General features: G+C 52.0%; 2 protein-coding genes across 3 annotated transcripts; one reads left to right on the top strand and one right to left on the bottom strand.

Annotated features, from left to right (window-relative positions):
* Positions 1-555: 555 nt before the first annotated feature.
* Positions 556-2604, top strand: SLC25A5 (solute carrier family 25 member 5). The gene is made up of 4 exons (XM_027465258.3): positions 556-754; positions 870-1356; positions 1466-1606; positions 2211-2604. Exons 1-4 carry the CDS (start codon positions 644-646, stop codon positions 2366-2368), a joined length of 897 nt encoding a protein of 298 aa, XP_027321059.1. The 5' UTR covers positions 556-643; the 3' UTR covers positions 2369-2604.
* Positions 2605-7919: 5315 nt separating this feature from the next.
* Positions 7920-10804, bottom strand: STEEP1 (STING1 ER exit protein 1). 2 transcript variants are annotated; one of them, XM_027465260.3, is made up of 7 exons: positions 10633-10802; positions 10442-10559; positions 10321-10362; positions 9985-10123; positions 9377-9466; positions 9134-9226; positions 7920-8365 (listed from the first exon to the last, which is right to left on the bottom strand). In XM_027465260.3, exons 1-7 carry the CDS (start codon positions 10754-10756, stop codon positions 8303-8305), a joined length of 669 nt encoding a protein of 222 aa, XP_027321061.1. In that variant the 5' UTR covers positions 10757-10802; the 3' UTR covers positions 7920-8302. The 2 variants fall into 2 exon arrangements, with proteins under 2 accessions (XP_027321061.1, XP_027321062.1); XM_027465261.3 differs by lacking the exon at positions 10321-10362 and having other exon boundaries at positions 10633-10804.
* Positions 10805-10926: the final 122 nt, after the last annotated feature.

Genomic DNA, 10926 nt, shown 5'->3' with positions numbered 1-10926 from the left:
AGCCTCATCAGAGTCAAAGTTACCTCTAACTTGCTTCCGACATGCCAGTAGCCCCTTTGTACTCTGAAGAGCTATGAATCACTTATCAACCTTTTATCAGCAAAGATCTGCACTGTGCAGTCCCATCTACTGGTGACAAATCCCCCAGAAGGTGCCAGGGAGAGCCCCAGCGCTGCGGCGAGGTGCCTCAGCGGCCAATCCATGGGGAATGGCGCAGGATAAGCACGAAGCTGGCAGCAGGGCTGACCTGCAGGCTCAGCTGAGGTGTGCGCCCTGTAACTCGGGTGCAGCTGTGGCGTGCGTGCCCCTGGGGCTCGGCCAGCACCGAGCCGGGACTGCAGCTGCGGAGCCTCCCGCTGCCGGCCCGGCCCTGCCCGCTGCCCCCGGCCGGCCGCGGCGCTTCCCGCACGCTCCAATGAGCCCCGCCTCTCATTGGCTGCCGCGCCGGCCCCGCCCCGCTGCGGCGGTCCCGCCCCCCGCTCTCCGCCAATGGGCGGGCGGGACGCGGCGCTGTGGCGCGCCACCGCCCACGTGTCCGCCGCCGCCCCTATATAAGGCGGCCATTTCGGCAGCGCGCCCCGCTACCGCCGCAGCGCCGCCTCCCGCCCGCGCCTCGCCCGGCCTCGCCTCGCCGCCTCCCGCCATGGCAGATGCGGCCGTGTCCTTCCTGAAGGATTTCCTCGCCGGAGGGGTGGCGGCAGCCATCTCCAAGACGGCCGTCGCCCCCATCGAGAGGGTCAAGCTGCTGCTGCAGGTGAGCGGCGGTGATGGGGGCCGCGGCCGCCCCAAGGTCGCCGCAAGGAGATGGGGAGGGGGGCGGCGGGTGGGCGCGGGGAGCGGAGCTGACGGCCGTGTGTCGGCCCCCGCAGGTGCAGCACGCCAGCAAGCAGATCGCCGCCGACAAGCAGTACAAGGGCATCATCGACTGCGTGGTGCGCATCCCGAGGGAGCAGGGCGTCCTTTCCTTCTGGCGCGGCAACCTGGCCAACGTGATCCGGTACTTCCCCACCCAGGCGCTTAACTTCGCCTTCAAGGACAAGTACAAGCAGATCTTTCTGGGTGGCGTGGACAAGCGGACCCAGTTCTGGCGGTACTTTGCCGGTAACCTGGCATCCGGGGGCGCCGCCGGCGCTACCTCCCTCTGCTTCGTCTACCCCCTTGACTTTGCCCGAACCCGCCTGGCAGCCGATGTGGGTAAAGCTGGGGCCGACCGAGAGTTCAGCGGGCTTGGTGACTGCCTGGTGAAAATCTTCCGGTCGGATGGCCTCAGGGGCCTTTACCAAGGCTTCAACGTGTCCGTCCAGGGCATCATTATCTACAGAGCTGCTTACTTTGGCATCTATGACACTGCAAAGGGTAGGTGGAGTGAAATCGTGCTAAAATGGAGTTGCAGGCCTGCAGCAGACCTGCCGTGTGTGTGCTGGTGGCTCACCTGCTGTTCTCACGCCAAACCTCTCTTCTGCAGGAATGCTTCCTGACCCAAAGAACACCCACATCGTTGTGAGCTGGATGATCGCTCAGACAGTCACCGCTGTTGCCGGTTTGACCTCCTATCCTTTTGATACGGTTCGTCGTCGCATGATGATGCAGTCTGGGCGTAAAGGAAGTAAGTTTCTACCTCCTTGTGTTGGGAAATGCTGGGCATAACAGAATCAACAGTTGATGGTGGATCTGAGGTGAAGACAGAGCGTTTTGGCTTTTGCCAAAACCTGTCGATGTCCTCACATACCCTGCAGTTTAAAGGAGGGGTTGCAGAAGTAGCTGTCAGGCAGGTCTGCCTGCAGACAGATCGGTCTGTGCAGCATTCCTGTAAAGTGGCATGCACAAGTCAGGTTTATTTCAGTATGTAGGGAGGACAGAGCTTGTCCAAGGATGTTGCAAACTGGCGTCTCTGGGCCAGGAAGCAACGTCCCTACTTGCAAGCTCAGCCTGGCTGCCTGCAGTAGCTTTTGGTTGTGGAAGTGCTGGTGTCTAGCAAACAGTAGCTGCCTTCTGCTCAAACCAGTCCTTCCAGTGTCTCCTGGGGGTAATCCAGCAGCAACAGCATATCTCCTGGGCCATCTCCTTCTCTAACATGATAGTACTGGGGAAAGTAAGTCAAGAAATGGAATGTACTTGAGGTTGTAAAACTGTCAGATACATTAGGCCTCTTTGACTTGGATTTTGGGGGTCATGGGCACCTGATTCCTAACGCTGTGTGTTTCCTGCAGCTGACATAATGTACACCGGCACTATCGACTGCTGGCGGAAGATTGCCCGAGATGAGGGTTCCAAGGCATTTTTCAAAGGTGCATGGTCGAATGTACTCCGAGGAATGGGTGGTGCTTTTGTCTTAGTTCTGTATGATGAAATCAAGAAGTACACATAAGTTATTTCTTGTTGTGAACTGGCATGTTATAATATGTTATCTATGACCATTCATGGACTTGTATGAAAACTGTCTAGTTACTAAAAAGTGACAGATATTTATACAGGTTGGCATGGTGCAGGGGCAACCGCCTGCCCTGTCTTTCTCAAGTCATTCCCCCTGATGGGACTCAAACATGGTTTCTATTTCAGTCACTCCTGTTTAAAGAGTACAAAGAAATAAAAATCTGACACCAATTCACCTTGTCTTGTATTTGTTCTCACAGCAGCTGCAGTGTGAGGGGGGTGAGGGACCTCTGCATAGTGATTGTAGAGGAGGAAGACTGCGTCTGGTCTCCAGCAGGTGAACACAATGCAGTCTGCAGAGAAAGCTGCGTAGCGTTTCCTCCCTGATGGAGGCCAGCAGTGGGTGCTGCAATGGGGACTGGTAGTAACTAAGGGGGATGTGCTGGCCTTGTGCCAGCAGTCCTGCCTTTGCCGTGTCTGTTCTGTGGGATTGATTAAACCTCTTTAAAAATGTGAAGTGCCCAAACCAACCTTTTTCTGCAAAGCATCAGCCCTCCCTACTGAGCTGGGAGACTGGGAAAATGTCGAAGGAATATTTACTGCAGTCTGGAAGAGAAGAGCTGGCATCACATGCTCTGGCTTAGAAACTGAACTCCCTACTTGGACATGTTAAAACCCAGCCAGAGAAAATAAGCGCAGGTAATTGCTGCTCTTTCTTTAAAGCCCCTGGCTAGATTCACCCTTGCACAGAGGTGCTGCGCTGCTGGGACGTAGAAGGTGGTTCCTGTGGCCTTGTGGGGTTCAGCAGGCAGGGAGCCAGCTCTCTCCAGACCCATCGCTTACCCCCTGAAAGCTGAGCTTTTCCCAGCCCCAAATCTGGAGGAGGGAGGAAATTCCTCCGTGCTGCTGGGGCAGTATGGGGAAAATGAGACTCCCAGCGTGTGTGGTTTGGCCTTTACCCAGACTTCTTGGGGTCTGTGAGCTGCCCGAGCACAGCTGCTAGATTGCGTGCAGCCAGCACTAGGCCGCCAATGGGCGATTCCTCGCTGCCTCTTTTTCTTTGGTCCTCTGGCTGCTTAGATCTGCTGGAAACAGTTAATCACTGAAACTGATCTCAGCTGCTGTCCGAGGCAGGTAGACATGTGCTTGTGTGCCAAAGGGCAGGAGCTGTTGTTACTGCTGAAATGGAACCGGGGCAGCTGGGTGTAAGCGTGGTGCTGGCCGCCCACAGCCAGCACGGTCAGGTTGGTGAGAATGGCTGAGTGACTTTGTGGCTGGGGACAGTGGCACAGGTTGGCACGGGGCTCTGCGGGTGCCAGGGGGGCTGCAAGAGCCTCGGCTGCTGCTTTTCAACCATCCTCGGGCTCCTGTGGTTGAGCTCTCCCCACTACCTGCGGTAGGAACAACATTGGCTGGAGCTTTCCCCATGAGCAGCAGAGCCGTGCCACCAGCTGCGGGCACCGTGCTGGGCCCCGGCAGGCTGTGCAAACACAATTAATTAAGGGCTCTCAGAGGTTATCGCCACCTGCTGCTGAGCTCTCCTGGATTTAAAGGGTCTTTCTGAAGGCTTTCCTCCCGTGCTGGGAGCACAGGCCGGCAGCATGGGGCTCCTCTGGTGCCTCAGCAAGTAGCGTGGGCTGGGGGCCAGGGGCTTGTTGCTGTGCCTGCCTGCTACAGGAACACATCTCTGAAGAGGTAGGGGCTTTGTTATTGTGGGGGTTTTCTTTTTAAACACAATTTTCCTGTGAGGAGGATCGCCCGTCCCTCAGGCCATGCTCTGCTCCTCAGGGGCTGCACCTTTGCTGGCGTTTGTGGTGGGCGAGCTCCCGTGGTGCTGCTTTCCTCCCAGCCTCTCTGGCGGCAGCTCCTGGCTGTAAATCCCCGGCTTACGAGCTGTTGACGCAGGCAGACTGGGCACGGGGTGGTGTTAAATATTTGCCAGGGGCCGGGGCAGGTGCCGAGCGGTGCTAAATGTTTGAAGCAGCTCCTGCCTGGCCACAGCTGGAGAGGGGGGAGGACGCAGGGTAAATCGATCCCTTGACGTCCACCCAAAACCCAGCGTGCTGGGGACAGAAGTTACAAGCAGATCGGACTTAGATATGCGTAGCAGCAGCTGGGTGCAGATGAAATAGTGGCAGGGCTGGCCTGGGCCATGGGCCTGCCTGTATGCAGCCTGATGGGCCTTTTGGATAGCACTGGCATAAGCTGTGCTTGGTTGGGCTCAGGCTGGTCTGTCAGCACTGTTCCCCAGCTGCTTGCCTTGTCAGGCACCAAAAAAAGTTGCTGTGTTTATTAATAGCCACTGCAATAGCCCAGGGAGTCACAGCGAGCTGTCTGTACACCAGGACCCGCACAGCCCAGGGCGAGCTGTAATAGCTGGCCAGAAACATTTACCTCCTTCGTGCTTTGAGGCTGAGCTTTGAACATTTTTGAGTGGCTTCACCCCATGAGGCTGCACATGGAGCTGGGGAGCTGAGTACCTCTGTGCCAGCTCACCTGGGTTACCCTTTCACCACTGCAGGAGCGCGTGAAGAGCTCCAGCAATGTTTAACAGGCGCCTGGCCTGGCCCCAGTGGGTGCTGTTTGTTGGAGCCCTGCCCAGCACTCCTGGGCTGCCCCTGTGCATGGGGTGGCAGGCAGGGGGACGCTGCATCGCCTCCATTTCCAACTGCAATCAACACCAGGGATTTCTGGTTACTGCTTCTGTTCGATGTTTACAAGCTGTGTGTGGATTTTTTTATTATTTTTTATTTTTTTTAAAGGTTATGAGGAATAAGGCAGCAATGCTATGCATGGAATTACCCTGACACAGCAATTCAGACCATGTTGTTCCTGAGGCTCTTGGAAATTGGAATGGACTAACCCATGAAACACATTAAGGTAGGACTGGCTGTGTGTGACATTATTTTTGGAGTAGATTTCCTCCTCCACTTTTAATTCACATGCTGCTTTGCTTTGCATTACCGCCACATCCGGACAAGTTCTTACATACAAGCTCAGCAAAAGAAAAAAAAAATTACTCACCTCCATTTAAAGAGATATAAAAATTAAGGTTGTTCTTTATGGAAACACAAAATCTGACCTTTGTCTGGTCTGAACACTGCAGCTTAACCAGTTCCTACCAGGGTGTAAGAAACTTCACAGAATAGCTAGCTTTATTTGTAACAAGACATTTTGTTTTAAATCGAGCACTTCAACTCGGAGCCCCTGCTTCCTGTTGCAGTTGTCAGATAACATCTTTTAACTTAGAGCTAGAAATGAAAACCCCAACTTGATTTAAATTGTTGTGACCTACGGCTAGTTAAGCATGGTGAGAAATACACGCTAAATAATGTATCATGTCAGAGTCTGTTTTGTAGATGTTTCAGCCACACACTGCATAATTAGAGCGTATTAAAAATATAAAAGAGCTGGCAAGCTTGGCAGAATACATTCCCCTTTCTGACCGAGTCCATGAGAGTCCTGAGATGAACTAGGCAGCTCTCTAATTACAAGAATGAAACAAACACTTGCTGTGCACAGGCTGGTATTCTAAAAGTGAGAAAAAGTGCTTTTGCTGCACTGTTAACACTGCCTCAGGGCTTGAGACTTGCAGCTGGAGAAGTTGGTGATGGTTGTAATAGCTACTTTGGCCAACTGGTGCTGAGCAGCGTGCTTACCGTATCTTCTTTGTGCCTCATCAAATTGCAGAGATGTTCCAGCCCTGCTGGCCGCCCCTTTACAGCCCCCCTTCAGCTGAAGCCCCGTGTTTTGTCCCTCTCAACCTTAACTCTAACTGTAACTGTAAGCTTTACCTAACTGTTGGTTGATTCTTAGCCCAAGACCTGCAGCTGTGTCTTTATTTAACAGGTTCCCTGCTAATTTTTTGTTTTTTTTTCTTTTTTTCTCCTGGCTGCCTGGCTTTGGCAGTCCCACTCCAACTGGCTTTTTCTCCACTCCTAACCCCACCTGGACTTGCACCCCATTTTTAAGGCTACCAAAACCCTGGCAGGTATGTGGTAGACTTAGTACCAGGCCAACATCACACTTGAGTGTTGCTCTTCGGTGTTTCCAGAGGAAGGTGCACAAGTCACACTAGTCTGGAGTGGGCTCTTAGTCTTGGTGTCTCTTGGAGCAGGACCACATTTCATCTTTTATGACACCTGGGGATTAAGTCTGCATCCAATCTGACGTCACATTTTCAAAATCGATTTTCAAACTTCTAAGCTATATTCCATTTTTGGATCCTACTTGGAATTTCAATAACATTTCTAAAGAAAATTGAATACAGGTGTTTGCCATTAAGTACACCTAGTTTCAGAGGAATGGGCAGGTGAATTCAGCAGTACATTGTGTATAAATGATGGATGTCTTCTGCCCTTTCCAGAGGTCCAGGGAGAAATATTTCCTTGGAGGGAGGCTGACTTGAGGTTATTTAGGGATTTGGGTTGCTCCTAGGAAGCCCTAAGGCCCTCACCTGGCTGGACTGTGCTACCGCACTTGGAAAAGGGTTTTGTGTAAAGGAGGCGTTCCCACTCATTTGTCCAGCAGTTCCCAGCTGTTAGGCACCCAACACTTCATGAGGGCTCTAGAAACAGGCTTCAGATTAGCTGAAGATCAGCTCTGCGCAAGATCAGCACTGCTCGAGTTAACTTGAGTATGTGTTTCCCCATCCTAGCATTAATCAGCACCCAGACTTCTGCCTTCCAGCGCTGACCAACACATCCCACCCAGGCTGCCAGCTCCTTCCCTCCCTCACACATTAATTTTCCAAGGGAAGAGGCACGCGTCCTTCATCTAAGCAAACCCATTTCCCAGTTAAGGTTATAAAGGCAGATGGAAAATGTATACTGATTATAGGAAATCCTTCATAAGAACTGTGAGAAATGAAGTATCGTACACACTGTTCACAGGTCATTATCATACCCAGAAGAGTAAGGACGCACTAGAAGTATTTTAGTTCAAATCCATAACATGACATTTAATCCCATATAGAGCAACACTGACATGGGGATGACACAGGGTGAAGTGTAGTTACATCATGTGATGTATACAAAGTAGTATTTCCCAAACAATGCATTTTATACAGATTCTTACTGTTGTCTTTGTCCAAGTCCTTAATGGTCAATGCATTCACAAGTTTTCTTTGTGTTTTACACCTGCAACTACTGTTTTGCAGAACATTCAGAGATGCAACTGTATTCTACCTTAAACGATCAGCAATCATCGCAGTAGTTTCCAGCTATATATTTGTACTCGTTAGTGGTGTAATACCAGGCAGGTTTTGTTTTCAGTAGCTTAAAATAGGGTTGACTTCATGTTCTCATAATGGGCAGTGTAATTCTGTACAACTGCAGCTTTCCAATGTTCACCAGGGACTAAGACCTCCAGCCAAGCTTGCGCTGACTGCCTGTGACAGCCTCTCTGCTGCTCAGGGTGAGAAGCAGCCTGATCCCCAAACCTTGCATCAGAGTCATTCTAACCTGTGTTGAAATAGCACCTCTCTGAGGATGCTGCAGGTTTTGAACACATTTTAAAAATACCCAAATGAACAACAAGAACATAGCTTACTTTTGTAATGATCTCTTTGTTGTACAATTGTCCTACCTTCCAGTACATTTATGGGTGTCTTACACATTTGAAAATTCTCAAAATAAAAAAGATATGTAAAGGTGCACTGAACTCACAAAGGCATCGAGCAAAGATTTTCTGAAAACTAAATATTCTGGCTGGAACTGCTTGCCATTGTGCAGAAAAGCAGTTTCAGCAAAGTCCCCAGTGCTATTTGAGTTAATAAAATTGGCAGGAGAGCATCGCCTACACCAGAGGGGTACTCATCCTCCAAGCTGGCTGCAGCACACTGCTCTTGAACAAGGTCTTTGGGAACAAACCCGCTGAAGTTCCTGGTAGTTTTCACCTGTCTCCAAATACAGAGCAGACGTAGAGTGCTTTATTTGAACTGGTTATCAATCAGAGTTCCTTTCATCTTCGCTTTCTTGGCTTCCAGCTCAGCCTGAAGAAAAATGACACAATTAAATAATGTCTGGAAACGTTTCCTTTCAATGCTCCAGTGAAGTCTGCCCTTCTTATCTGACCACTGCAAGCCTCTCATACAGAAGCCAGAGTAGTTCAAGCCTTTTTCTGCCTCTCCTCCCCTGTGGTACCAGAAGGGAGCACCACCTTTCAAGTTATAAAAAGCCCCAAAGTAACTGCACACAACACAATTTCACACCTTCTATCCTAAGGTGGATGCTGCATGTTTTTCTCCCCCCCCTCCCACCTCCCACTATCCCATTACAGCAGGTAAGATCAGCTGTAACGTTCTTGCTGTTAATTCTTCAAGGCACTCTTGAAGAAGGCAGCAGCTGAGCTGGCACGTCCTCCACTACCGCGTTAGTTTGCCCTGATACCTCGTGGCAGAGACCTGCTCTGTCGAGCAGGCTTGAGAGCACAGCATTAAGGGTGCCCTGAGTGACAAAGCTTCAGCATGGTGCCCTGCTTCCATGCTCCTTGTCTAACAGGCCATGGGAGGTCTCCCTGCAAAATCTCTGCTGTCTGCTCTTCAGTTAGCTCTGTAGGTAATTGCATACGATTTTACGTTCAAGAGGGGTAAAAAATATCTCTACACAACCTGTAAAGGAAAAATGGTCCTCCCAAAGCTACTTGTTACACATGACTGTGCCATACAGTCTCTACACTCATAGTCTGACCAGCCAGATAGCTTGTGTGCAAAGCTAACAGATCTCAGAGACTTGTGTTCAACTCTGTACGAAGCACTCACCAACTCCTGTAGCCTTCTTTTGCTCATTCCCTTCCGCTCCAGCTGTTTCTCGATCACTTTTGCGTTCTGCGCGTAGGAATCTGCAATCTCCCTCTGCAACACACAGAGCGCCCCATTGCAACAGCAAACCCTAAAGCATCAACATCTCATCCCAGCGGTGAGATGACCGGCGGCTCTGATCAGTGGCCAGCTGGGACAACTGCCCAGCCCATAGGACTGCCACCAAGGGCAGAGAAAACTCACTGCTTCGATCTCTTCCTCCTCTTCATCAATTGTGGAGACCGTGACAGAACTGAACTTGCCCATGTCTTTGGTCCGTTTGGTCATCATCACCTAGGTAAGAAGCGAAGTATTTTGTTAAACCCGGGAAGAGTTGTGCCACTAGGGGCTGTTTCTCCTCCAAAGCTTTTAAGACTGCTCATACAAGTCATAAAGATTTCCTGAACTCTGTATTTGGCACAGAAGTATCCCCAACGATTTCTGAGCTTAGAGCTGTCATCATCAGAGGCAAACTCACTGACACGCAGTGGATTAGCCAGATTTTGAGAATCACCATTCAGATTACCAGCCTCATCTATTTACAAATGGAAACTTTCTGGTAACTGAGCCCCAAAACAAGGCAATGTCCAGACTGCCAAATTTGTTTTGCTTTTTAGTGCTAGGACTCCAAGCTCCAGCGACCTCTTGCATCATGAACTTAAGGCAAACAGACAGGGAGAAGATGCACAACTGAGTCACTGTTTACAGGTCCTTCTCTTCCTCTTTTTTTTCTTTCCTCCCCTGTTATTTGATTTTACTCACACCTCTTTGAAAAGCCCAGACAGCCTTTTTACTGCTCTAAAGCAGGTTACCTTTTTGGGAGGTTCTTGCTTCTGCGTATAGATGTTTGTTTTCCCAAAGCCCTGCCCAAATTTGACCACAGCACCATCAACGATGAACGTCACCGGAGCGTTCTTCTGCTGGTGTTGATAGAAGAGCAGCAGTCCACACCTGGAACAGAAACACATCTGTGTGCGAGAAAACGCGCGTTCTGGCCTCCTATACTACCTAGTACAGCTATACTACCTACCTATATACTACCTACCTATAGCTACCTAGCAGTGTGAAAAACGCTAAGGGGAAGCCACCGCCACGCAGGAGCAAAAATTAAGGGTTGAGGAGTACTGTAAGGGTGAAGAATCTCGTACTTGCCGCACTTCTTCCTGAACTGCCGCTCTATGCCTTCGGGCCTGGGGGCACAGAGGGGGCTGAGCGGCTGGCGGGGCGCCCCGCAGCCCCCCGGCAGCCCCCCGGCCCCCGGCCCCCCACCTGCGCAGGAAGACGCTCTCCTCCTCCTCGGCGTTGCAGAACTTGTGCGCGTGTTTGGCGGCGTCCATCACCCGGGCGCGGTCCCGCGGCCTCATGGGCAGCTTCTCCAGCTGGCAGTCTGCGGCACCGAGCCGTCAGGGGGGGTCGTTAGGGGGCTCCCCGCCCGCCCCCTGCCCGCCCCCCCCGCTCACCCAGCACGAGCACCATCTGCCCGCACAGGCAGTAGTAGACGTGCAGCGGTTTCTCGCCATCGTCGTACTCCTCGCGGTCGCGGGTGTCGGAGCACACCACGGAGCGGGACACCACCTTCGGCATGGCGCCGGGGGCGGGGCCGCCTCAGCGAGAGGGGGGGCGGGGTCACCTCACGGGGGGGGCGTGGCCACCGCGCGGCGCCCCCGCAGCATCCGGCTCCTCCCCCTCTCTCTCTCTCCCCCCCGCCCCCCCCCCCGCGGCGCTTGGTACGTGCCGGGAGCGCCCGGCGGCAG

The sequence above is a fragment of the Anas platyrhynchos genome, chromosome 10 (genome assembly GCF_047663525.1).
Source record: "Anas platyrhynchos isolate ZD024472 breed Pekin duck chromosome 10, IASCAAS_PekinDuck_T2T, whole genome shotgun sequence".
Classification (NCBI taxonomy): domain Eukaryota; kingdom Metazoa; phylum Chordata; class Aves; order Anseriformes; family Anatidae; genus Anas; species Anas platyrhynchos.
The sequence above is the reverse complement of the archived record's forward strand: the minus strand, read 5'-3'. Positions and strand labels throughout refer to the sequence as shown.